The 24,921-nt window shown below is 40.7% G+C and overlaps 1 protein-coding gene across 7 annotated transcripts in view; it reads left to right on the forward strand.

Moving 5' to 3' along the window:
- PDLIM5 (PDZ and LIM domain 5) overlaps positions 1–24,921 on the forward strand; it is a 131,101-nt gene that overhangs the window by 13,493 nt on the left and 92,687 nt on the right. For all 7 annotated transcript variants that reach the window (XM_072117971.1, XM_072117979.1, XM_072118007.1 and 4 more), the window contains exon 3: positions 21,842–21,993. In XM_072117971.1, the coding sequence (XP_071974072.1) occupies positions 21,842–21,993 (152 nt within the window). The remainder of the gene's footprint in view (positions 1–21,841; positions 21,994–24,921) is intronic.

Below are 24,921 nucleotides of genomic sequence, written 5' to 3' on the forward strand. Positions count from 1 at the left end.
ACTGAAAAGTGCAGAAACCGAAAAAAAAAAATGGGGAAAAAGTGGGCTTACACCAGAAAAACAAATTAATTCAGCTTCTAATGCAACAATCCGATACAAAATTATGATATTTATTAGAAAAATCATTAAGAGATTGAAGAACAGAACATTTACATGGAAGAGATGTACAAAGGTCTATAGGGAATGCCTACGGGTTTAAATAAAATATCTTAATCATGGCTTGGCGTGAGAGTCTCCTCGATCGACTTGTGTTCCCCTAATGAGCCGGTATCACATGATTTCTGTTACTATCCAGAGAATATACAGTGGGAAAGCATATAATATAATGTTTTTTGTTTTAAACCTAGTAATTCACTTATCCCTCTGAATTTGACACAATGAAATGAAAAGAAAAAAGGACTATGTTAAAAAAACAGTAATGACTAGTAGAAGAAGATGTTTTTGCGTCTATTCAGACCTAGGGGAGTTCAAGTTTTTACGAGGACGATCCAAAATGTTTCACGTTTTAGTAGACATCTTTTATGGTCTCCTACTCTCTTAGGTTTACTTAATTTTTCAATGGCAATCACCTTAAATGAACCGCAAGTGGGGTTACATTCCCATGTAACAGTAAAGAAGGGCTGGCATATCAAGAGTAAAGGAACAGCTAAAGGCACACTGAAATATGAGCGGCACTGGCAGTCAAGATGGGAATATGGTCATCGCCATGCCCATGTGTAGCAATGGGTAAAAAGATAAGGAAAAACTAAAAACCATGATGCAGAAATTGAAAAGGGGAAACGTTTGTAGAGATCACACTCATTTATTCAAAAGAATATGAAGTATATGCTTTAGTATTGAATTGATTGCATATAAGGTGTGTTCTAGGTAAAATTGTGAATTCAGCTGTGTGTGGAAATAACATAAAATGGTCAATATTTTTGTGGGTTCCATAACCTGCAATTTTTTTTTCATCAGAAATCACAAATCGGCACATATTAGAAGTTTACTAAAGAAAATATATGTGTAGTGAGAAAAAAGATTCACATACCCTTTGGCTTGTCTACGAGGTGGATCCGTTCAAGGTGGTGCTTCTACGGCGTATGAAGTCCAAAATTTTCAAAACAGCCGGAGCACATTTAGAATAAAATCCAGATAATTCTATTAGATATCCATCAAAAATATTGCACTAAACACGTGCATAGAAGGTGCAGGTATACGACCTACGCGTTTCAGCTTAAAACAAAGCCTTAATCATGGTCTAAAGAAAACCCTGTCCCTATGACCTAATACACATGGAAAAAGAGCAGAGAGCTATGAGCAAACCTTGCCATCGGGGCATTTATATTGATGCCCAGTTATTGGGATATCAATATCAGATTTTTAAATGTCTTTCTACTAGAATCCCCATTTTCTCCAGCACATCAGAAGTAGTAGAGCGCTTTCCATTCTGCAGTGACCCAAAATGGTACTACAGCTCTCTTCATTTAAAGAGAATTACGAGTCCAGCATGCAGGTTATTACGATCTGAACCTCCACCCCCTCAAGTATAGTGTGTGAATGATTATTCATCCAGACTATAATATACAGTCAAACTGTATTAATGCACAGATACTTATAGGCAGGTTTGAATGAAGAAATGTGTGTATTTTGACTGGGACAAATGAATCTTTTTTTGTCAGCCATGTATAATGAAGTTGGTTACAAATGTAACAGTCTAGAAGACCCAAGTCATCCATACTGCTTATCACTAAAAGGCTACATGGACATCCAACTTATCTTTATGGGCTTGAATATGGATAGAAGCCAAAATGAGGGAAGACCTAAAATGAGAGAGTTTTGACTTTAGTTTTTGCTACATTGTTGTCTTCTAATCTGTAATGTACCTGTTTGTGAGTAATTTTTCTCTAGAAACGCATAGGGGGAATTTGCTATGCCTTGTCCGCTAGTTCTCTGTGAACACCTAGGCCTGCTGTATTTACTTTAGTGTCCCCGGAGGACCCTATAGGTGAAATCTGTCTAAAATTGTCTGACAGGTGGAGATTGCTTCCAGATCTACTAAGAGGTTGGAGCCTCCTAGATCTGGGATACAAATGCCTGCAGGGGGGGAAGGAACACTTTACTAGATTTCTCCCCATATAGCTAAAACTGGGGAAAATTATCTAGAATCTACAACATTTTCATCATTCTGTGCCCTTTTTTGGCACAAATTCTTTTTGTAATAGTCTAAGGTAGGGTGTTGGCCTTATCTAGTGTTTAATTCCTGTCCAGACAGCCTTCAACATATCGCCAAAGGGCAGCTCTCTTTGAAATCCTAATTTGTCTTGTCGGAAGTCTGTGTCACACAGTTTCAGAGGATATTCTCATAGGGAATCCACCATCTGGAAACTTTCTTCAGTAGTTCTAGTCCAGTAGGTAGATAGCCATGTGTGTCTCATCTATGGACATCTTTAATCATTTCTGAGCTAGCTGCCTATCGTGTAATAAACTTTATTGTGTTTTAATGCAGATTGCCTTTAGAGGCTACTCGAGTCGTGGAGCAGCCTCTGTGAACTCCGGAGCCTAGGGCTACTCCACGCTATGAGTAGCCTCTGCAATGCTGTCTGTGAACACAGCGGCACAGACCACGCAAGCGCTGGGGACTAGGAACATGCACAGAAGCCAGAGACCAGAAGCATGTGCAGAAGCTCCCTCTGGCCCACAGCCCGGGCTAAAGCCACTGTGCATGCGGCAGCATAGACCCACAGGGGACGGCATTGATGTATATATTCCATTTAAGGGCACATTTACATATCATTTTTATAGTTTATTGTCCTTTTCTTCTGTTTAACAATTTATTAAGTTTCAGGATCATTTTTAGGGGCACCTACTGCTTGTATTTCATCAGGTTCTGATGTAGTGAAGGCCCAGTTCACACCTGGGGACCTCTGCTATAAACGTCCGTCCCTAAGATAATAACTGAGGGTCCATTAAGATTTCATTGGGCTTTTAATGGCTTCTTTTAGTGTCAAACACTTCCGTTGTAAGGGACAAAAAAAGCGCTGCATCATTCCATTGAGTTTTGTTCTCAAATCATGGAAGCCTAACGGAAGTGGTACTGGAAGAATAGCTCAGGGGGCCATACTGGGTTTCTACTCCTGCTATTAAAGTTTTGCTACAACTGCAGTTCAAGAGAGTACATTCTCATACAGTGTAGATTTAATGACAGCATTCTAGCTAGTTTAATAAAACAAAACAATTAAAATGTAGATTAATATCAATTTTAAGTTTGAAAAAAATCAAGATTTAGATTTTTGCCCAAATTTTGAAGCACTATTAAAGTAAATCTTAAAATGTGTTTGAATGGATTGAATATGTGACTTTGGAGGGTAGTGTACAGTACATATCCATCATATACGGAGTTGCGTAGGATGTATGGGCAATTTTAAAATTGCTTAAATTTCTATAAGTTTGAGTTCCAGACAAGCAAACAAAAGGGACTCTTTAAATATACAGAATGCATCTGTACGCTGACAAGGCACTTCCTTTCTACTGTTGCCCATGGTGCTTGGCTTAAACATCTGAGAGTCTTGAATAAAAAGAGATTTCTGGAACATCTGTAGCATTTCAGCCTACAAAACACTAGACGCCTCTCACAGACACTGTGAGGCATTAGCTGATAAATCTCTGCAGAATATTTTGTATTTCCCAGCCTCTATTATTCAGGGCTAGAAACTTCTCTAACAGATTCCATTTAGAAATATAATGAAGATGCAGGCAAGATACTAGTGGACTATGAGAGCAGGGGCATCTGTCTCCCTTATACAGAGGACCACATCGGCTTTATGGATACCTTCAAAGGGCCGATTAAGATGCTGCTTTGTGGCTACTAGGACCTTGGGTGGGAGCCTAGATGACTTCTATAGAAGACACATCAGCTTTATGTGGTAGGGCCATTATGGGGGCTGGAGCAGAAGCTCCATTGTAGACCTGGTTTTGGTTGTTTTGGTGCTGCATGTTCTATGTGAAGGGTCACATAATGTAATGGGCTGGATTTTAAAAGACAGAATGATGGTTCTCTTGTCCTCACTAACAAGTGACTGGCTCCTGTAATGTTAGTTTACTGGTGGTCCTGGGGGTGGGGGCACAAGAGGCTTCTATATAGTATAGCTGTGGCCTGGCACAGACTTTGCACTGGGGTCATCAGCTTCCTGTTACACCTCTGAATCCTTATGTTGTTATTGTGTTACTGGCCAAATACAAAGCATTTTTTATATAGCACCTAACTGTGGGAGCCTAGATGACTTCTATGGAAGACACATCAGGTGCAGTCAACCTTTTTTAGCTTTATTGCACAGGAATTTAAAGGACATCTACCACCAGGATGAAAGACTATATGCAAATGAGCCTGAGAGGCTCCAGACTCCATTAACACCTATGGAACCTGGTACCCCTCAGGCTCATTTGCATGCCGTCCTTCATCCTGGTGATGGATGCCCTTTAAGGAGGAAGAAAGTGGGGGAATAGTTTGATCTGAATGTTCCTTTTTGTAGTCGCTATCGACTGATCAGTTTAGAAGCAAAATGCATATATATTGATGTTATGGCTGTAGTCTCATGGGAGTAGTTATTCTAATCCTCTTTCTGAATGAGAGTAGTTATTCTCCCATCTGCTCTTTCTTTGTGTCTACTGTTATCAGACAGGAAAATCCTCTTTAGTCTATTCAGTGCTTTCTATCATTAAGGTAGGAAGGCAGGGAAATGTGGATGGGCAGTGGATTTATTCTTGCTGAATAACTCTAAGTGATCTCCATATCTTTGAAGTCTTGGGAAGTGCTCAAATTCACGTTGTTGGCAGGAACCGATTAACAGTGGCTTTCCTACAATTCTTGAGTATCTTTATGTGCAGCATAGGAAGGGCATTTCTGATCATTAATTTCCTTTTTCCTTTTATTATTTAGGATCCCTTCCAAGTAGCTTTTTAACCAGTTATGACCTACTTGTGGGCATCACTCTGTAACAGCTTTTTTAACAAATGTTTGTAGAGAATATGTGATTTGTGGACAGAAGATTCCTGTACAGTACAGTAATTAATTCTTCCAAGAATTATTATTAGAGGTAGAAAACGCTGTTTCAAATGTCTTACACCGTGCCTTGCTGGAATGTTAAGAGTTGTGTTACATCATTGAACACTTCATGTCATGTAACTAGACTGATGTCCTTTAAAGTTTTTTACCCATTTACATTTTGCAATGTCTACCCCATGGAGACGTTAGATAGATGTTGCAAAAGTAAATTGTAAAGGACCTTGGATGATCACCCTGGTCATATGGCATTAAGTGCTGAATGCTGAGAGGCATGGTACATGGGGAGGAGTAGATGGGATGAGCCGGCTGAGTAGGACATGCCCCGTCTGATGCTGTATGAGATAACCTAAAGTTGATTTATTGGGATGTAAGGGAAACAATTTTTAGCTAAAAGAAGGGTTATCTGCTAAAAGTGCTCTTTGGGAACCTGTCATTAGGCCACATAAACAATTTTTTTAAATTTTTTTTTTTTCTCGTTAAAAGCTTCTTTGTGTTTATGAAGTCAAAGTTATATAAATTTACTACATTAACATTGCCTTTTTAGCCCTTTATTTTAAGGTTATGTCAGACAAATTTCCGATGTATTGTTACAACGGTGGGTCACAATGTATGCACTATATGCTCATACATCATCCTGTGTTTCCACCCCTCCCACCTAAAAGTGTCAAGGGTAGTGAATTGGCAGTTATAGAGGAATATTGGCTGCTGTCGTTATTCAGGAACATGACTCCCACAGCTTATGCTCAATGGAGGCCCGTTTGGGGGTGCAGTATACCGTAGTTGCATCTGTATGTTGCTTTGCAGGAGGGAGCAGGTTGGTAAAATGCAACCTGCCATACGTTACATATCCAAAATTCGTTATGTGATTGCAGCCTTAGGCTCCATGCACACATCCACATGAGTAGACCTGTGCCATGAGCCACAAGCCGTCTGGAGAAAGAGGGGGTGAGTGCTTCCCAGCTGCCTGCGCACGATACACGTCTATGGCTGCCGTAAGCTAGCAAATGTAACTTTTCACAGCATGAACTGTAGTGTAGTACACAGATGCATTCACACATCTGCTGGTCACATAGCATACTATAGCTGGGCTTAAAGGAAATCTGCCATCAGTTGGTAGTAAATTTAAACTACACATACTTGCCTATAGCCATCTTCTCCACAATCCTGGCGCTTGTCTTCTTTAATGTTGACCAAAAAGATAAAAAGTAGATACAGATAGCTGGCACTCTCACGTGACGTCACCTCCCTATCCAACATAGAAGAGGGAGGTATCTATTACGCAGGAGGTGCAAATTCACGCATTTCTCGTAAAGTCCACTCCCTCTCGTGACCGAAGCTCTGTAGCTGCTTTTTAGAGCTGCTTTATTTATTTATTTATTTTTTTGCAGCAATCCAGGTGTATCAACGTTAAGTATGTGTAGTTTCATTTTACTACCTACCAACTAGTGGTAGAATTTCTTTAAAGTAGGGGTTTCCAAAGAAGGAAAGACAAGTGGGGTAGACTAGTGGGGTTGTTCAGTTTTAGAGCTATTTCTTTGGTTATCCTTGCTACTTATCACATTAATGTTGAGGGATAACATAATAACATGCATCATCTTACATAAAAATCGCTCTTTGTTGAATCTTGCACATGGAAACCAAAAAATCTTGTTTGACCGGTTATGTCATGTAACAAATTGTAGTCTCTGATTGTTCTTACTGAATATTTCACTATTTGTATTGAAGGGATCCCAGTTCTTACCTGATGGGCTATGACATGACCCCTCTGCCTGCTATATTTACATTTTATCTTGGGTAAAGATGACATTATGCCAAGGGATGTTTGCTGGCAATGTTAATTCCCTACAGCTGTTCTCTTTGTTTAAAAGCTGGAGCAGAAATAAAGGGGGAGAATTTTTAGTGCTTCTATGCCAGTTTTTTGGCATAGAAGCCCTGATATAATCATGATTTCTAGTGCAGTCGCTGGTGAAGTGGGTGGACAAGGGACGTGCCTGCACAATTTTTAAAAATCTGAGAGCGTTCACCAGTGATTATTTGCTGATCTTTACTGAAAACTACGTACTATGGACCTGGCGTACTTTTGTCCACTAGCCACAATGGTCGGCGGATACATCATGAGGTCTGGCGGCGTGGTTTTATCATTTGCACGCACACGAGCGCCAACATATGATAACTCTCCCCCAAAGTGAGCATCACCATTTGTGATCCCAAACCAGGAACCTAACGTTGGCCAGATCTGAGGCATAGAAATCTCTAAAGAATCTAACTATTGTTAATCAAGAAAATCTACCATCAAAATCGAGCAAGATAAACCATTGACGCTTACTTTTATCCATGACTGTGGTAATCATCTTATTTTTGTTTTCCATGGCCTCTTTCCTTTTAAAATCAACTTTTAAAATTATTCTATAGATCCTGAAGTGCTCCATCCATGTTGATGGTAGATTTCCTTTAACACCTTGGTGTACCAGAACATACCGTGGACTTACCCTTACTCTGTATCTTGCGTTATATTCGCCAGTGAATAATAGAATGTGTATTTGGTGTGAGTCAATATGTCAATTTTTTTATTTGTTCCACCCCTCCTTTGCTCTTTGTCTGATTTCATTCGGGTGAGGTTTAGCTTATGAAATCCTGTGACACAACTGTGTGTAAAACATATGGCATCTTCATTAACAAGGAGACAGACTTCTGTTGCCCCAGGTTCATACGTGAATAATGCATAGCCACCAGGCATTTTTGCAGTCTTTCTGACGTACATAGGAACAGCTCAGAAAAAACTCCTTAACCCTCTCGAATCCAGGTTACTTGTTAAACGGCAACATATTGGGGAAGATTTACTAATACTATCAAGGTTTTACTAAATGAAACCAGACAGTTTAAATGAGGGTTAACCTCTTAATGACCTGTCCTTTTTTTTTATTTTTTTTTTATTTCCATTTTTCACTCCCCACCTTCAAAAATCTATAACTTTTTTATTTTTAAATGTAAAGAGCTCTGGGACTGCTTGTTTTCTGCGTAACAAATTGCACTTCATAGGAATTTAATATTCCATGGTGTGTACTGGGAAGCGGGAAAAAAATTCCAAATGCAGTGAAAAACCGCATTTGCGCCGTTTTCTTGTGGGCTTGGATTTTACGGCTTTCACTGTGTGCCCCAAATGACATGTCTAATTTATTCTTTGTGTCGTTGCGATCACAGGGATAACGAATTTGTATAGGTTTTATAATGTTTTTATACATTAACAAAAATTAAAACCTCCTGTACAAAAAATTTATTTTTTTGGGGCGGGGGTTGCCATCTACTGGTGCTAATAACTTTTTTATACTTTAGTGTAAGGAGCTGTGGGTGGTTTCATTTATTGTGACTTTTGGTGATGTTTTCAATGCTACCATTTTTCAGACTGTACAAACTTTTGATCACTTGTATTGATTTTTCTATATTTTCAACTTTGGGCGCTATTTTCCATTACGCGGTTAAATGCAGTGAAAAACCATTATTATATTTTGATACATCTGGCATTACCTAATGTGTTTATGATTTTTACAGTATATTTATATCAGTTCTAGGGAAAGGGTGGTGATTTGAGCTGTTAGTCTTTCTTTTTTTTTTATACATTTTTATTTATTTTTTACTATTTTTCAGATCCCCCAGGGTACTTTAACCTTAGGTTGTCTGATCAATCCTAACATATACTGCCATACTTCTGTACTAACTAACACTAAGCAGTGTAACACTGCTGCATCTGTTGTAGCACAAAACAATACTTTACAAAGTTTTTTTTTTTTACAGGTGACATGTCCTCTTTAATGGACCGTTTCAGTTCAATTAAACGGTATATCGAGTCCTAGTCTGAACCTTTTTTTAAAATATACCGTATATACTCGTGTACAAGCCGAGTTTTTCAGCACAAAAAATGTGCTGAAAAACTTCCCCTCGGCTTATACACGAGTCAATACTGTAAAAAAATTATTTAAAATGGCCAAAAAAAAAAAACTTATTTACTCACCCTCCGGTGGCCCCGATGCGCAGCGCTGCTCCCCCGATGTCATTGCGGCTCCTCTTCTTGCTTCCGCGCTGTCTTCTGTCTTCTTTAACATCGCGTTGGGCGCCGCCATTGTTCTTCTCCCGTACGACGCCTAGTATGACGTCAGCAGCGGCGCGTCATACTAGGCGCCGCACGGGAGAGAACAGTTGCGACGCCCAACGCGATGTTAAATGAAGTCAGAAGACGGCGCAGAAGCAAGAAGAGGAGCCGCAATGACATCGGGGAAGCAGCGCTGCGCATCGGGGCCACCGGAGGGTGAGTAAATAAGTTTTTTTTTTTGGCCATTTTTAATTATTTATACTACTGGGGGCAGTGCTGTATACTACTGGGGGCAGGCTGGGGTGGCTGTATACTACTGGGGGGCATGCTGTATACTACTGGGGGGCATGCTGTATACTACTGGGGGGCAGGCTGGGGTGGCTGTATACTACGGGGGGCAGGCTGGGGTGGCTGTATACTACTGGGGGCAGGCTGGGGTGGCTGTATACTACTGGGGGCAGGCTGTATACTACTGGGGGCAAGCTGTATATTGTAGGGGGCTGGCTGGCTATGTATTTGGCTGGGTCTGTGACCAATGCATTTCCCACCCTCGGCTTATACTCGAGTCAATAGGTTTTCCCAGTTTTTAGTGGTAAAATTAGGGGTCTCGGCTTATACTCTGGTCGGCTTATACTCGAGTGTATATACGGTAATTCGTGAGAATACATAAAAAAATAAATGCCAGACAGATACAGTTCATTTGAGAGAAACGCCTGTTAACGTCATTTTTCATGGTTTACCGTTTGGTTGTGGCCATCAAACTTAAAGGGAACCTGCCATCAGGAGCCTTTTTTCTGGTTCCCCATGTTCCCACATTACTTTGCACTGGGCTTGCTCACGTAGAGGCATGGTGCGCCAAGCCAACTGCCCACTACACAAAAAGTAAAGCAGGTCCTATTCCTGCCCTCATTTGTGGTCCAAGCAGTCTTTTCTATTGATATCAGGGGTGTCAGCAGGGCTCGCACACCACTGTCAGATGGGCCACAAACAGGGAAACCCATTCACCTGCTTGCAGGCCACAAAGTGCAAGTGCATAAGGCCGAAGATGTACCTGATCACAGTGTAGCTTTTTACCAAATTTGCATTGAAAATGTATTTTTAGACATATCTGCATATATCTACTCTTCATACATTACTTGTAGCTATTTTCAAAAGTGACCAAAGATACCTGGTTTCTGCCGTACTTTATATACATCATAATTTGCCTTTGCTGCAGATCTGTCACTGATGTGAATCCTCACTGTAGTGTTCAGGTGATAGTGTGACTGCCCCAGCCTTCTAGCTTTGGAGCCTGAACAGTCCTAAACCATTGGCACTCAGAGGGGAGTGTCTTATGATGGCTCCGCCCACCATGATATGACCGCATGATGCCTGGGTTAGGTCAGGGAGGAGCGATGTCCATGTACTGCCGGGCATACATGGAACCTACAGCATGGTGGCAGTCTCCAAACCACAGTTATTCATTTTTGTGTGAGGAGATGTCATGAGCATTAATGCAGAGAACAATGTCATGCTCATTGTCTGACAAGTACCTGGAAAGGTCTGTACCTTTAAAGTACTCACTTTTTTTGGAGGATTAAAACTGGCTGTACAAGATTCATAGATGCTAGTACAGGTGTTAAAGTGACCACTGTTGCTTACTTTTTTACTCTGTTATGTCATTGTTGGAGAAATTTATAACTAATTCCGCTTACTGCACTTAAAGGGGTTGGTCAGTATTAAAAAAACTTAAAAAACACTAGTAAAGGTTTTTGTTTTTGTAAAATCAAGAAACGATGATAAAAAACAAAAAAAATGCAATGAGAAAATAAAAAGAAATGTAAAAAGAAATGCATCTTAATGGCGTGAATTCAAATCCCCGCATGCAGTGCCCCTGCCCCTCTAACATGGATGCAAACTCCTCCAGTTCTGACCATTAGACCAGAAACTCCATCCTGTTCTATGCTCCGACACACCCAAAGGGTCATAGAATGGCCAAAACTGGCGGGGACAGGGAGATTCATGTTCCATAATAAATCTCCCCCAATGAGTCAAAAAAAAAATGAAAGAATTATGTTTGTCCTTCATTCACAATATATTGATCTTAAGATGGGAGTGTTTTTTGTTATAAGGACCATAAAGCTTCCTAGAAGCTAGCCATAGTGAATCTTTTTGAACGCCTACAATATGCCTTTTCATTGTAGCTACAGTATGCCTTAAAATCCCCACTATAAAAGACTATAATGGGACACTAAGTAGCAGAGTTGGTTTTCCTCTCCATGCCATTAGAATTGTACCCATTAAGACTAGCTCATACTATTCTAGCATTACCTGTCTCTCTCCCATCTGTGGCGCTGGCTCATGCAGTTTCTTATCCAGCATTTCTCTAAAATTAATGAGACCACAAAACGCATTTCAGAACTGGATGTTCCGTGCTCAGTGGGTCATGTACTTGCTTACTTGACTGTACAGATGCAGAGGGTGGTAGTTGTCACCTAACAAGGCTGACAGACATCTTTGCTGAAATAAGGAATGTTTGAGTGCAGGTGGATATTGTCGTGACCACTGGATAGTCCCCTATTAGAGATGCACTCATGGAACGTTCTCCTCTAATTGATAATGAGTTGTGGAGGTCTTACACTGTATATACTTGGGTGTAAGCCGAGACATCTAATTTTAATACAGAAAACTGGGAAAACCTATTGACTTGAGCATTAGCCTAGGTTGGGAAATGCATTTTTTACAGCTTCCACTAGTGTATAGCCAGTGCCTGCCCCCTAGTATATAGTCAATAGTCCCCTGTCCCCAAGCATATAGTCGGTAGCCCCCTGCCCCCTAGTATATAGCCAGCCCCCTGCCCCCTAGTATATAGCCAGTGCCTGTCCTCTGGTATATATCGAGTACCAGTGTAACCATCCAACGCTACCAGGTGCACTTTCAGCACTTCATAGGAGTGAATGGCAGTCATGTGACCCTGAATGTTATTGGACCAAGCGGGGTTGTAGTTAAATAAAACGGTCATGTTAACTGATTAGATACTGGACAAGTTTTGGCCTTAAAGGGGTTTTCTCATCTGGGCATTTACATTTGAAGGAAACCTAACATCAGGGATCTACGTAATAACATAGATTCCCATTATTTTTTATTTTTTTTAATTAAATCCTTATATAAAGTATAACTCGTTAAATTTATGCAAATGAGCAGCGAAGGCTACACCACGCCCCAGTAGCTTGTTTCGATGCTGCCTGCCACCTCCTGTACAGCACGCTTCCTCTGCCTCACAAGCGCACTTGACTGCGCAGCTCAGAGTCTATGCAGAGCGTCTTGGCCTCGGCTCTGAAGGTATTGTATTTTGTGCAAGTGCGCCCAGGGGGCAGAGGAAGCATACTGTACAGAAGGCGATAGCTGACTAGTGTGCCCAGGGGGCAGAGGAAGCATACTGTACAGAAGGGTGTAGCTGACGAGTGTGCCCAGGGGGCAGAGGAAGCATACTGTACAGAAGGATGTAGCTGACGAGTGTGCCAAGGGGGCAGAGGAAGCATACTGTACAGAAGGCGATAGCTGACTAATGTGCCCAGGGGGCAGAGGAAGCATACTGTACAGAAGGGTGTAGCTGACGAGTGCGCCCAGGGGGCAGAGGAAGCATACTGTACAGAAGGCGATAGCTGACGAGTGCACCCAGAGGAAAGAGGAAGCATACTGTACAGAAGGGTGTAGCTGACGAGTGTGCCCAGGGGGCAGAGAAAGCATATTGTACAGAAGGGTGTAGCTGACGAGTGCGCCCAGGGGGCAGAGGAAGCATACTATACAGAAGGCGATAGCTGACGAGTGCGCCCAGGGGGCAGAGGAAGCATACTGTACAGAAGGTGATAGCTGACGAGTGCGCCCAGGGGAAAGAGGAAGCATACTGTACAGAAGGGTGTAGCTGACGAGTGCGCCCATGGGGCAGAGGAAGCAAACTGTACAGAAGGGTGTAGCTGACGAGTGCGTCCAGGGGGCAGAGGAAGCATACTGTACAGAAGGCGATAGCTGACGAGTGTGCCCAGGGGGCAGAGGAAGCATACTGTACAGAAGGGTGTAGCTGACGAGTGCGCCCAGGGGGCAGAGGAAGCATACTGTACAGAAGGCGATAGCTGACGAGTGCGCCCAGGGGGCAGAGGAAGCATACTGTACAGAAGGGTGTAGCTGACGAGTGTGCCCAGGGGGCAGAGAAAGCATATTGTACAAAAGGGTGTAGCTGACGAGTGCGCCCAGGGGCAGAGGAAGCATACTGTACAGAAGGGTGTAGCTGACGAGTGCGCCCAGGGGGCAGAGGAAGCATACTGTACAGAAGGGTGTAGCTGACGAGTGCGCCCAGGGGGCAGAGGAAGCATACTGTACAGAAGGGTGTAGCTGACGAGTGCGCCCAGGGGGCAGAGGAAGCATACTGTATAGAAGGGTGTAGCTGACGAGTGCGCCCAGGGGGCAGAGGAAGCATACTGTACAGAAGGGTATAGCTGACGAGTGCGCCCAGGGGGCAGAGGAAGCACACTGTACAGAAGGCGATAGCTGACGAGTGCGCCCAGGGGGCAGAGGAAGCATACTATACAGAAGGCGATAGCTGACGAGTGCGCCCAGGGGGCAGAGGAAGCATACTGTACAGAAGGGTGTAGCTGACGAGTGCGCCCAGGGGGCAGAGGAAGCATACTGTATAGAAGGGTGTAGCTGACGAGTGCGCCCAGGGGGCAGAGGAAGCATACTGTACAGAAGGGTGTAGCTGACGAGTGCGCCCAGGGGGCAGAGGAAGCACACTGTACAGAAGGCGATAGCTGACGAGTGCGCCCAGGGGGCAGAGGAAGCATACTATACAGAAGGCGATAGCTGACGAGTGCGCCCAGGGGGCAGAGGAAGCATACTGTACAGAAGGGTGTAGCTGACGAGTGCGCCCATGGGGCAGAGGAAGCATACTGTACAGAAGGGTGTAGCTGACGAGTGCGCCCAGGGGGCAGAGGAAGCATACTGTACAGAAGGGTGTAGCTGACGAGTGCGCCCAGGGGGCAGAGGAAGCATACTATACAGAAGGCGATAGCTGACGAGTGCACACTGTACAGAAGGTGGCAGGCAGCATCAAAACATGCTACTGGGACGTGGGGTAGCCTTCACTCCTGCCTCATTGCGTGGCAACAACATAACATAACTAATTTAGGGGTTATACTTTATATAATTATGGGGTTTTATGCAGCAACCTACTGTGGCATCTGCCTTATTAGGTAAATCCCTGATGGTAAGTTTTATTTTAATTGAATTAATCTGCCATATAGTTACATTTCTTCAATTGGATGTACCTGTGTGAAGATAATTTTCCAGAACTGTAGCCATGTTGTCACTTAAAAACGAGATTGTTGTCCACCGCTGCTTGAGGGATTGTGCACACAAAAAACTGCTTACTGCAAGTCAGCTATCTAATTTCTAAGGTGCGACATGGCGACAAATTTAATGAAAAATTATCCTCACACAGGTATATGTCCGATCAATGAAACGTGTATATACATGTCACATGAATTTAAATAAATGAGAATGCCCAGATAAGGATATCCCTATATTTGTTTTCTGCCTGTGCCTGTTTTTTTCTTTTTATAATAAGTGGTAGTTTTTAATTGTATCATCTTTGGGTACATTTATGAACTTTTTTGGTAGGGGAAAAGAAAACGGCAAAGGTGCCATGGTGCTTTTTTAAGCCACATTTATAACATATTTGCACTGTTCATCTTATGTCATAAGTACCATGAAAATATATTTTCCTGACTTGATACTTCATATTGGGTGTTTTTGTAAAGTTTTATAGTTGTTTCACAAATTAAATCCAGTAAAAAAAAATTTCATACATTCTGCTTTCCGAGGTTCATAACTTTTTATTTACGTATAATTTTCAATCAAATGTGATGTTCATAATGGAAATGCCCCTCTAATGAACGGGGTTACTAACGTTTTTTTCTTTTCTTTTTGATCAGCTCCATCATCGTCTCTTACCAAATAAAATTTCTAAAGTTTTACATATGTACTGAGACATGATGAGAGAGTGGAATGAGAATATGCAGTGCAACTAGAATAAATGAAACACTTGTGGCCTAAATGGAGGGGAAAAAGAAGGCTATTAATCCCAAGTGCTGAGACGTTTATTTTCTCTTGTGGTTTGGCATGTAAAAGGCTTTTTTTTACCATTCATAGGACCTCAAATATTCATCTTGACATTTCCTTACAAGGCATATGTTAAAAAGCGTTTAGTTAGTGATGGACAAAGATGATGGAGTGGTTACCGTATATACTCGAGTATAAGCCGAGATCCCTAATTTTACCACCAAAAACTGGGAAAAAATATTGACTCGAGTATAAGCAGAGGGTGGGAAATGCATTGTCAAACCCCCCTCAGTATACAGCCTGCCAGCCCCCAGTAGTATACAGCCTGCCCCCTCAGCAATTAAAAAAAATAAACTTATATACTCACAGTCCGATGTCAGCGTGGCTCCCCGATGTCAGCGTGGCTCCCACGATGACGGTGTGTCCCGTCTTCTTTCTTCTCCGCAGCTCATCTTCTTTCTTCTTGCTGACGCTGCTGATGTCATAATATGTGCGGCCAGGAAGAAACCATGGAAACGCCAACATCGGGGAGCCGCACCGACATCGGAGGGGGAGTATATAAGTTTTTTTTTCAATTTTTTTTAAGTGGGTACATTTTTTTGTAATAGACTCGTGTATAAGCCGAGGGGACGTTTTCAGCACATATTTTGTACACGAGTATATACGGTATTAAATAAATAAGGGCTTGGTCCTTAAGGGGTTAAATAATGTAAAGCATTTTTTTAATTGTCCAAACATTCTAAAAAGTTCCTCATAATTTTAAGAGTTAAATGTTAAATACACAATGAAGAATGTTTTGCCTTGGATATAAAAATAAATACAACCTTAATATAAAAAAAATGGACAAATCACGTGTTAGAAGATACAACTAAAATTAGGAACACCTGAACACGAACAGTGGAAGATATTCATTATATGTCTGCACTCTTATAAGCAGCATATGATAGCCCCGCGCAGCTGGGTACATCAAGAGGCTTGTAAAATTTTGGCGGTGCGGAAGCAGGAAAGCCCCACTCTGGACCACAACCCTGCCGTCCGTGAAGGTGGTGGAAAGTAATCACAAGTTCTAGCGATACGGTAGCATTTGTTTATTTCACAGCGTTTACACCATAGAAGTCCTTATAAATTCCCCCAGTATCTTTAAACTTCATATTTTACAACATTTTAATATAATTTTCACTCTAGCAAGATGGGTAAGACCATCATTGATGTTTTCAGAACCAAAAGCTTGGATTCGAGTGAAATATTCAGGAGAAAAAAAAATCTGCATGGATAATTATCTAGAAATTTGATGCAGTGCAGAAAGTGGACAAGAATCTTTGCTAAATTGCCAGTATACCGTATTGCAATCAATTGAATAAGGCATAATGGACATGAATGTGTTTGGTCAGTGGAACTGAAACCGCATACTGGTCTGATGCCATGGACAGAGCACATTGCAGTGGGCGGTAGTCCTTGTATCTTACAGAAATATGATGCATGGAGTCTCTATATGCCAGCTGAACAGCAGTGTAATAGTTGTCATAGTGTTTTGCTATTTCCCAATAGCACGGACTCCTTGCATCAGACTAACTCCATGAACTAAAAATGTTTTGTGTGCAGGGGGCCTTACTGTGAAATCTTTTTATTAAAGCAAATGTTTACACTTGCAAATGCCCTAGAGGGGCTGAAAATTTATGTAAGAAATGTAGAACCCCTGTTTTTGCCTGTTTTGCTTAAATCTTCCAACAAAATAAATAAAACACTATTAAAATTGCCATATTCAAAAATGCTAGAGCTAATAAAAACTTAGACGTGTGTACCGTATTTTTTGGACTATAAGGCACACTAAAAATCCTTTTGATTTTTTCAGAAATCAAAGGTGCGCCTTATAGTCCAGTGCGCCTTATATATGAACCGTACTTACAGACAACAGAAGCCTGCTGGTCGTTCATCCTTATAATCAGGTGCGCCTTATACTCCGGTGCGTCTTATATATGAACCTAGACGTTTTAGCAGGCATTTATTGATGGTGCACCTTATGCTCCGGTGCCCCTTATAGTCTGAAAAATACTGTATCTAAAATGTGACTCTTGTAATTGAATTAAAATTCACAGTGCTTTTCTTGTCGGTAACCTCTCCTCTGAATTATCCGTAGATCCTATATTGGGTTCCTTACACAGCTCTCAGGATAGTATAAGAAATAAAGAAAACTAGTTTTGTTTTTTCATAATACAAGGCAGTCCCCTACTTAAGAACTCCTTACTTACAGATGACCCCTGGTTACAAACGGACCTCTGGATTTTGGTAATTTGCTGTACTTAAGTCTCAGGTTAAAATAAACATATATAACAGTTATCAAATGTATCTGTAATGAAGCTTTATTGTTAATCCTGTTTTTTATGACAACCCAACATTTTTAAAACCCAATTGTCATAGAGAACACAAAAATTTTTTGCCTGGGGTTATAATTTTAAAGTATACAGTTCCGACTTGCATACAAATTCAACTTAAGAACAAACCTGCAGAACCTATCTTGTACGTAACCTGGGGGACTGCCTGTATTACGGTATACTTTGTTGGAAATAGTACACTATACATGTGTATATACTTTATCGTGTGTTTATTACATTTTTAAGCAATTTTTATGCCAAAAAATATATTCCTTACTTTCCTAACTAAGTTGGATTGCTACAAGTAATATCTTCTGAAAAATGTATACTTTCTCTATTTTGTGTGGCAATTGTAAGCCAAACATTCCATTCCATTGCACTAAATGGGAATGAGAATAATTTTCTATGGGGATTTTTACAAAACTAAAGTGTTCTTTGTGGCAGTTAATCAATAGGCTGGGAATTCTTTTACTGGATGAGATGCCAGAAAAATGGAAAGCCGTAATCCACAGAACATTTGTTGTACAAACCTACCCAAGACTTGATAGAAAAGAAAACAAACTTTGTGTGTGTATATAGCATAGCACAGATGGTTGGTTTTAATATATAACTTATAAAGGAGGTATTAAGTCAACAAAATTCACAAAAAAACAAATTGTAACAGACAACAGAAACAACAATAACTTGGTCAATGTTAATATTTGTAAACCTGCCTGTTAAGGATGGATTAGGTACTGTGTGCATTATCCTTTTTATCCACCACAGCATAAAGAGCATCAGTCAACACAAATGATAAACTCAGGATAGGCCATTAATAGGTGATTGTTGTTTGGATTGGAGCGAGGGCCAACAACCAGCCCCCACACAATTATCTGGAAGGTGACCCTGAGGTGGAAACCGTTGGCTCTGGGTCCCTGCAGCAACTGGAAATTTTAACTCCTGTTCTCAATTAATGGATGCTGTGGCTGCCGTCAGAACGCCCATCCACTACAGGGACCCCAACTATTTTTATCTTTCCGCACTTTAACACAGCAGACAAACCCCTAAATTCTGCACGGTCTTGGTCCCCAAATCAATTATTGATACCCTTTTTAAAACTTGAAAATACATGGCAGCACTTGTGATAAAAGGGTATTGGTTGAATGTAAAATTCAGGCTACTGCAGAATACCAAACATGTCTTCTTCGGCATGCCCCATAGTCTTTTCCAGGCCAAGTTCAAAGAACTCGGGTTAATTAAAAATAACATGAAAGGAAATCTACCATCAAAATCCATTATGATAAACCAGGGATACTTACCCATAGATCCAGGTACTAGGACTGTGGTAATCTTCTTTGTTATCCATGGCCACCAACTTTTAAAAGTATGCAAATGATCCAGAAGGGTTCTGAGGGGTGTTACCAGATCCCTCCATGCTCTGCCTTCACAGACTGTTACACTGTTTCCTCTGCCCTCCCTACTTCCTCAGCTCTCTTCCTCTGCCTGATGTCATCTTTCTGCAGCAGAGGAGGTTTCATCATACAGTGGGAGAGGGAACGCTCCTTGCACAGTGACGTAGACTGCAGGGAATCTGGTAATACCCCCAGTACTCTTAAGGCTCATTTGCATAATTTAAAAAGTAGATTTTAGAAAGAATGGGGCCATGGATAAGAAATATATGAATATTAGTACAGGCACTGTGGATCTATGAGTAAGTGTCCCTGGTTTATCATGATGGATTATAATGGTACATTCTGTCTAAATTAGACTTTTTAAGAACTACATGCAAACAGGCCAGGTGAACTTTAGTAACTGGGAAGGTCTAGCCATTAAATTCAGTTTTTTGGCACTGTTCATTTTGAGACCAACCTCCTATTTGAGGCAGAAGACAAAAGATGGCTATGGAAGGGGAGAGAGATTGCTAACGGCAATCGAACCTGAGCACTCACTGTCCCAAATCTGTGACTCCCAGGATGCATTAAATGTATCTTGACAACAATGATAAGGGCAGGGAATAATATATGGAGAGGGGCTGGCACTGCTTATGATGAAACGTGTATCTCATTTATTTCATCATTTTAAGCTTTATTTATTTTTTTATATATTTCCACTGGTGACACTTAACTTAGGAACTTCCCTGCTGTTTGTGAATGTGGATAGTTTTGAAGCTTTTGGGATCTGAATTTAGAAGTAAAGTCCCTCTGTATTAAATTTCTTGTCTATACTTGTTTAGAGAAGCAACCGCTCCAAGTGACATTTGCCTGATACAGTAAGTGTCATAGTGCTGATGCCTGCGAGCAGTATGTAATCACACTGTAATAGGGATCGCTCGAAAACCCCATGTCTCCATAGACTCATGGAGAAGGGCCATGCAGCTAAAGATTTAAGGAGGCGATACTTACTGTCAGGTTAATGTTAGCATGAAAGCTGAGAACCATCCTCGCCAGATACAGTTTCTGTGTAAGTAAATATTGCAGTCATATCTAGAGTTGTAAAATTCACTTGGTATTTCTATAGTTATTGTAAAAGTCGCCTTCTTTATATTTGTTTTTTGTTTCAAGACTACATATAATCTTGCCATATCGCAACTATGTAAAACAAAACAGTATAACAGAGTATTCAGGAGGACTAGTATTTCCTTTAAAGTTACAAGTTCATTTAATTAGATGACACATAATTACCTTTATCATGATTTATCAGGACTGGTTGGAGCCATTTATGGGTGATGGCAGCTATGACCTGGTTCTAACAAAGCAATATTGGCATAATGCCATCATATAGTGAATCATCTTGTTGATTTATTTGAGGCCATTAAAGTGTTCTTATTGCATTGAATATTAATAATAATAATAATAATAATAATCTTTATTTATATAGCGCCATCAAATTACGTAGCGCTTTACAAATCCTTTGATGAACAATTGATACTGCCAAGACATACAAGTAATGCAAAATGAATAGGTATTGTTTTCAGATACACAACTCCTGCCATTTTTCTTCTATATCCTTGTCAAATGCAGACCTGCAATAGATGGCACCTAAAAGGTTGTCTACCAGCTTTCAAATCACCCTACTAGGACACATTCTTAGCTTTGTAAACAAAGCTTTTCCATTTCGGAGCAATCTGTTATTGTCAAGAACATTCAGATTATGCTAGAGCGCTTCTCAGTGCACAAGGGGTGGAGCTGTGTCTTTTGATGCACCAATTTTTTTCCTTCTATACTGTCTATAGTTTATGTAACGATTGACATTTTTGTTGTTGAAAGAAGGTGTAAAAAAGAAGAAAATTGCACTAGCAGCCTTAGCCCCGCCTCTGGTGCACAGAGAAGCACATTTGCATAAATGAAAACTGAATTTTCTCTTACATGACATACAGCTAGGGAACTGGAGAGATATTTGTTTGTAAAGCTGATAAAGTGCCTTTCATGATACGTGCTTTATGTATATCTGGAGACTTAGGAGCTGGTTGACTTTCTTTCTAGCAATTTTTACACTACAATATCAAAGTAATATTCTATAGAATCTGACACGCACATCTATTAGTAGAATAAGCCTGTAGCCTGTCTGAATTGGAGTATCCCCAGAATTCTCTCATTCAAGGGACATAGGAACTTGGAGCCAGGAACAGGGAAAGATTTATGAAATTGCCTGAAAAAAGAGTCTTTGTTCGCCAAAGTCACTAGTAAGAGCAGAATATGAACAGAGGTGTGATAGGTTGTGTATGTGAATGACATTGCAGTTCAACCACTGTATGGAGCCATCTCTGCTTTTGGAACACAACCCCATTAGTCAACTAATAATGACCTGTCCTCAGTATCAGTGTACCGTATTTTTCGGACTATAAGACGCACAAAAAACCCTCTGATTTTTTTCAGATATCAAAGGTGCGCCTTATAGTCCCGTGCGCCTTATGTATGAACCGTACTTACTGACAACAGCTGCCTTGAACTGTGCATAGGTCTGCCACCTGCTGGTTATTCATCCTTATAATCAGGTGCACCTTATAATCCGGTGCGCCTTCTGTATGAACCTACATGTTTTAGCAGGCATTTATTGATTTTGCGCCTTATACTGCGGTGCGACTTATAGTCCGAAAAATACTGTAACTTAAATTCATGTAAGAAGCTTGACTTTTAGGGAGATATAGAGAATAAATGATTTCCTATCCTTTTAGTATATGGGAATTTTTTCTAAAATGTGAATCTGAAAAGTTGAGTTTTTCTTCTTTGACTTATCTTGATTTTTGTTATTTTTCCTCACTAGTTGAATGACGGTGGGAAAGCTGCTAAAGCAAACATTGGTATTGGTGACGTGGTCCTGAGCATTGATGGTATAAGCACTGAAGGAATGACTCACTTAGAGGCACAAAACAAAATTAAAGCTTGTGCTGGGTCGTTGAGCTTGACTCTACAAAAGTAAGTTTAACGTTTTTAGTTTTGTCTTTTGAGTTGAGATTGGGCCAGATCTATTGAACTTGCTGCTCCAGTTTTCTGTCTGACTTTGCACTAGAAAGAACGTGCAATCTGCTTGCACACTCGTAACTTCATATATACTAACAGCTCCAATTTTCTAATTGCCTTACTCTGCATCTATAAATATGTCTGAGACATGGATCTGTCATACTGGCCAATCTCTGAGACCTACTATAGCATAATGTTGTACACACACTTTTGCCAATTTTTTATTTTTTTTTTCCTCTTGACATTTTGGTCCTGGTTTGGATACTTACAGTTTGCACCTTCTTGTTTCTTCTGTCCTTCCTTGTCTCCCTCCCTATACATCAATACAAATTCATCACTATTTATTCAGACTTGTTTTAATCCAAAAAGCAAATAATCAGGTTATACAAAACATTTAAAATGTTTATACTCTTAGAATGTATGATAACTGAAAACAAATATATGGAGACTTATTGAAGTAAAGAGAAGTGGCAATCACACGGCAGTGAAAAATCTTTATTGGTGAAAACACATACAGGGGGTACGCAAAGCTGATGGGCCATTTCACGTCACATGGCGCTTTCTCCAGGAAGCGATGGCGCATGTGTGCACAACACCGGACCTTGCCGCAGACCCAAACACGCATCGTCATGGACACAACAAACAATGCTAAAAAACACACGCCCACCCTCAACTCCCATGGCCTTCAATTCAGCCCAATGTAGCTAATACATAAAAGATGTCACACATTCTAGTTTACTACATATATACATGGCCATACAAAATTATATACAGGAAGCAGAAAACAAGAAAAAAAACAAAGGGAATTAAAACATACATAATGCAAATGTGCATACATAGCTAAAACCAACAAGTGAAGAATACTTACACATCTTTAGATTCTTGCATGTATAAACTGCTGCACTTGCAATACTATTATAAGAGAAACACATTAAATATGGAGACTTTTCTATTATCTATTAAGCCAACCAGAATAGAGGTGGATATCTTAAATGGTTTGTCCATGTATTTTAAAACTTTGCTTGTGGGCTGGGTAGGGCTGATAGAAACAATAAACCTTTACTTACCTCCTTTGTGGTTTCCCCTTGCTGTCATGTCTTTATAGAGGCTCAGCACCTTGGCTCCGTCAGCCTGGCACCTCCACCCATCTACTGTCCCAGCATCTGATACATCGCTAACATGTTATTAAAAGACCTGCCCATTTATAATTCTCTTACATCACTGAATTTGTACACCACCATACAGTGTATTAAAGACTAAATAGATCTTCTTTTCATTTTTGACACAATGTTGATAGGCTGCCAAAAACATGAATGACGCTGCCTCACTATACACACAGCTGTTAGGATATTAAATAGTTGGTTAGTAGGGGCTTATTCTTTCCCCAACATTTCCATCATAGATGTGCTTCAGATAATCTGTACCCATGTTATGTGTAAAATACAGGCGGTCCCCTACTTAAGGACACCCGACTTACAGACAACCCATAGTTACAGACGGACCCCTCTGCCCCATGTGACCTCTGGTGAAGCTCTCTGGATGCTTTACTATAGTCCCAGACTGCAATGATCAGCTGTAAGGTGTCTGTAATGAAGCTTTATTGATAATTCTTGGTCCAATTACACCAAAAATTTTGAAACTCCAATTGTCACTGGGGCAAAAGAAAAAAAATTGTCTAGAACTTCCATTATAAAATATACAGTTTCGACTTACATACAAATTCAACTTAAGAACAAACCTCCAGACCCTATCTTGTATGTAACCCGGGGACTGCCTGTATGGGGGCATCCACTGTGTCATTTATTAATCTTAGTGCTAGTGCCAGCCGTGCACTATGCTAATCTGCATCAGGCAGTTATATATAGTTAAGGAAATGGTTCCCCGCTGGTTTATTTTTTATGCTCAATACTTGGCTTGTTATGTGTCTGCACATAGTTGTTTTACTGTTAAACAACATTTAAAGGAAGACTAAAAAGAAATTGCACAAAAAGTACTTTACCACTTTTCCTGCTCCCTTAAAGGAAATCTACCATCAAAATGAAGCTTGATAAACCAGGGGTGCTTACTACTAGAAACAGGCACTGTGACTGGGGTTATCTTTTTATATTTGTTATCCATTGCCTTCTTCCTTCTCAAAATGTAAAATGATGCTAATGACCCACAAACTTCCTCTTCTTCAGTGAGATAACATCAGCCAGAGAGTGAGGAAAGTGCTGATTGAGCAGGGGGAGTGGGAGACAGTAAAACGGCCTGCAAAGCTACAGCATGGAGGGTCTCTGATAATACCCCTGGGATCTTTTAGGCCAATTAGCATGATTTTAGTTGAATTTCAAAAGAAAGAGGCCATGGATAGCAAATATAAGAAGATTACCATAGTCACAGTGCATGTATCTATAGGCAAGTGTCTATGGTTTATTCCTGCTTGATTTTGATTCTAGATTCTTTGATTTCCTTGAAGGAGAACCTGCCATGCAAATTTACCCACCCAAAATGAATACATAATTGCTTAAAAAGCATTGCCCCTATCCATAAATGGTTCCTTTCCATGGCTGCAATATTAAAAAAAATATGTTCGTAAACTTATATGCAACTCCCCTGATGTGAGTCCATCACACTAAGGGAGTCCAACTAAGCCCTGCATATTCACGGGTTACTGCCTTGCCCTGCTCCTTGTTCCTGATCGACAGGTCTCGCTACAGTGTGGAACATTTGAGAGGGTTCTATTAAATCATTGAACACTTCATATCATGTGACCAGATTGTCATCTGAGGTCCTCTTACATTTGCAACGTCTACTTCGTGTGTATCTGATCACATGAAATCACAGCATGCCTCCAAGAAGGATGGTTAGGAGTAGATGTCCATGGAAGATGGAGAGAAGTGT

Source organism: Engystomops pustulosus, chromosome 1 (assembly GCF_040894005.1).
Source record: "Engystomops pustulosus chromosome 1, aEngPut4.maternal, whole genome shotgun sequence".
In the NCBI taxonomy this organism is placed as follows: Eukaryota; Metazoa; Chordata; class Amphibia; order Anura; family Leptodactylidae; genus Engystomops; species Engystomops pustulosus.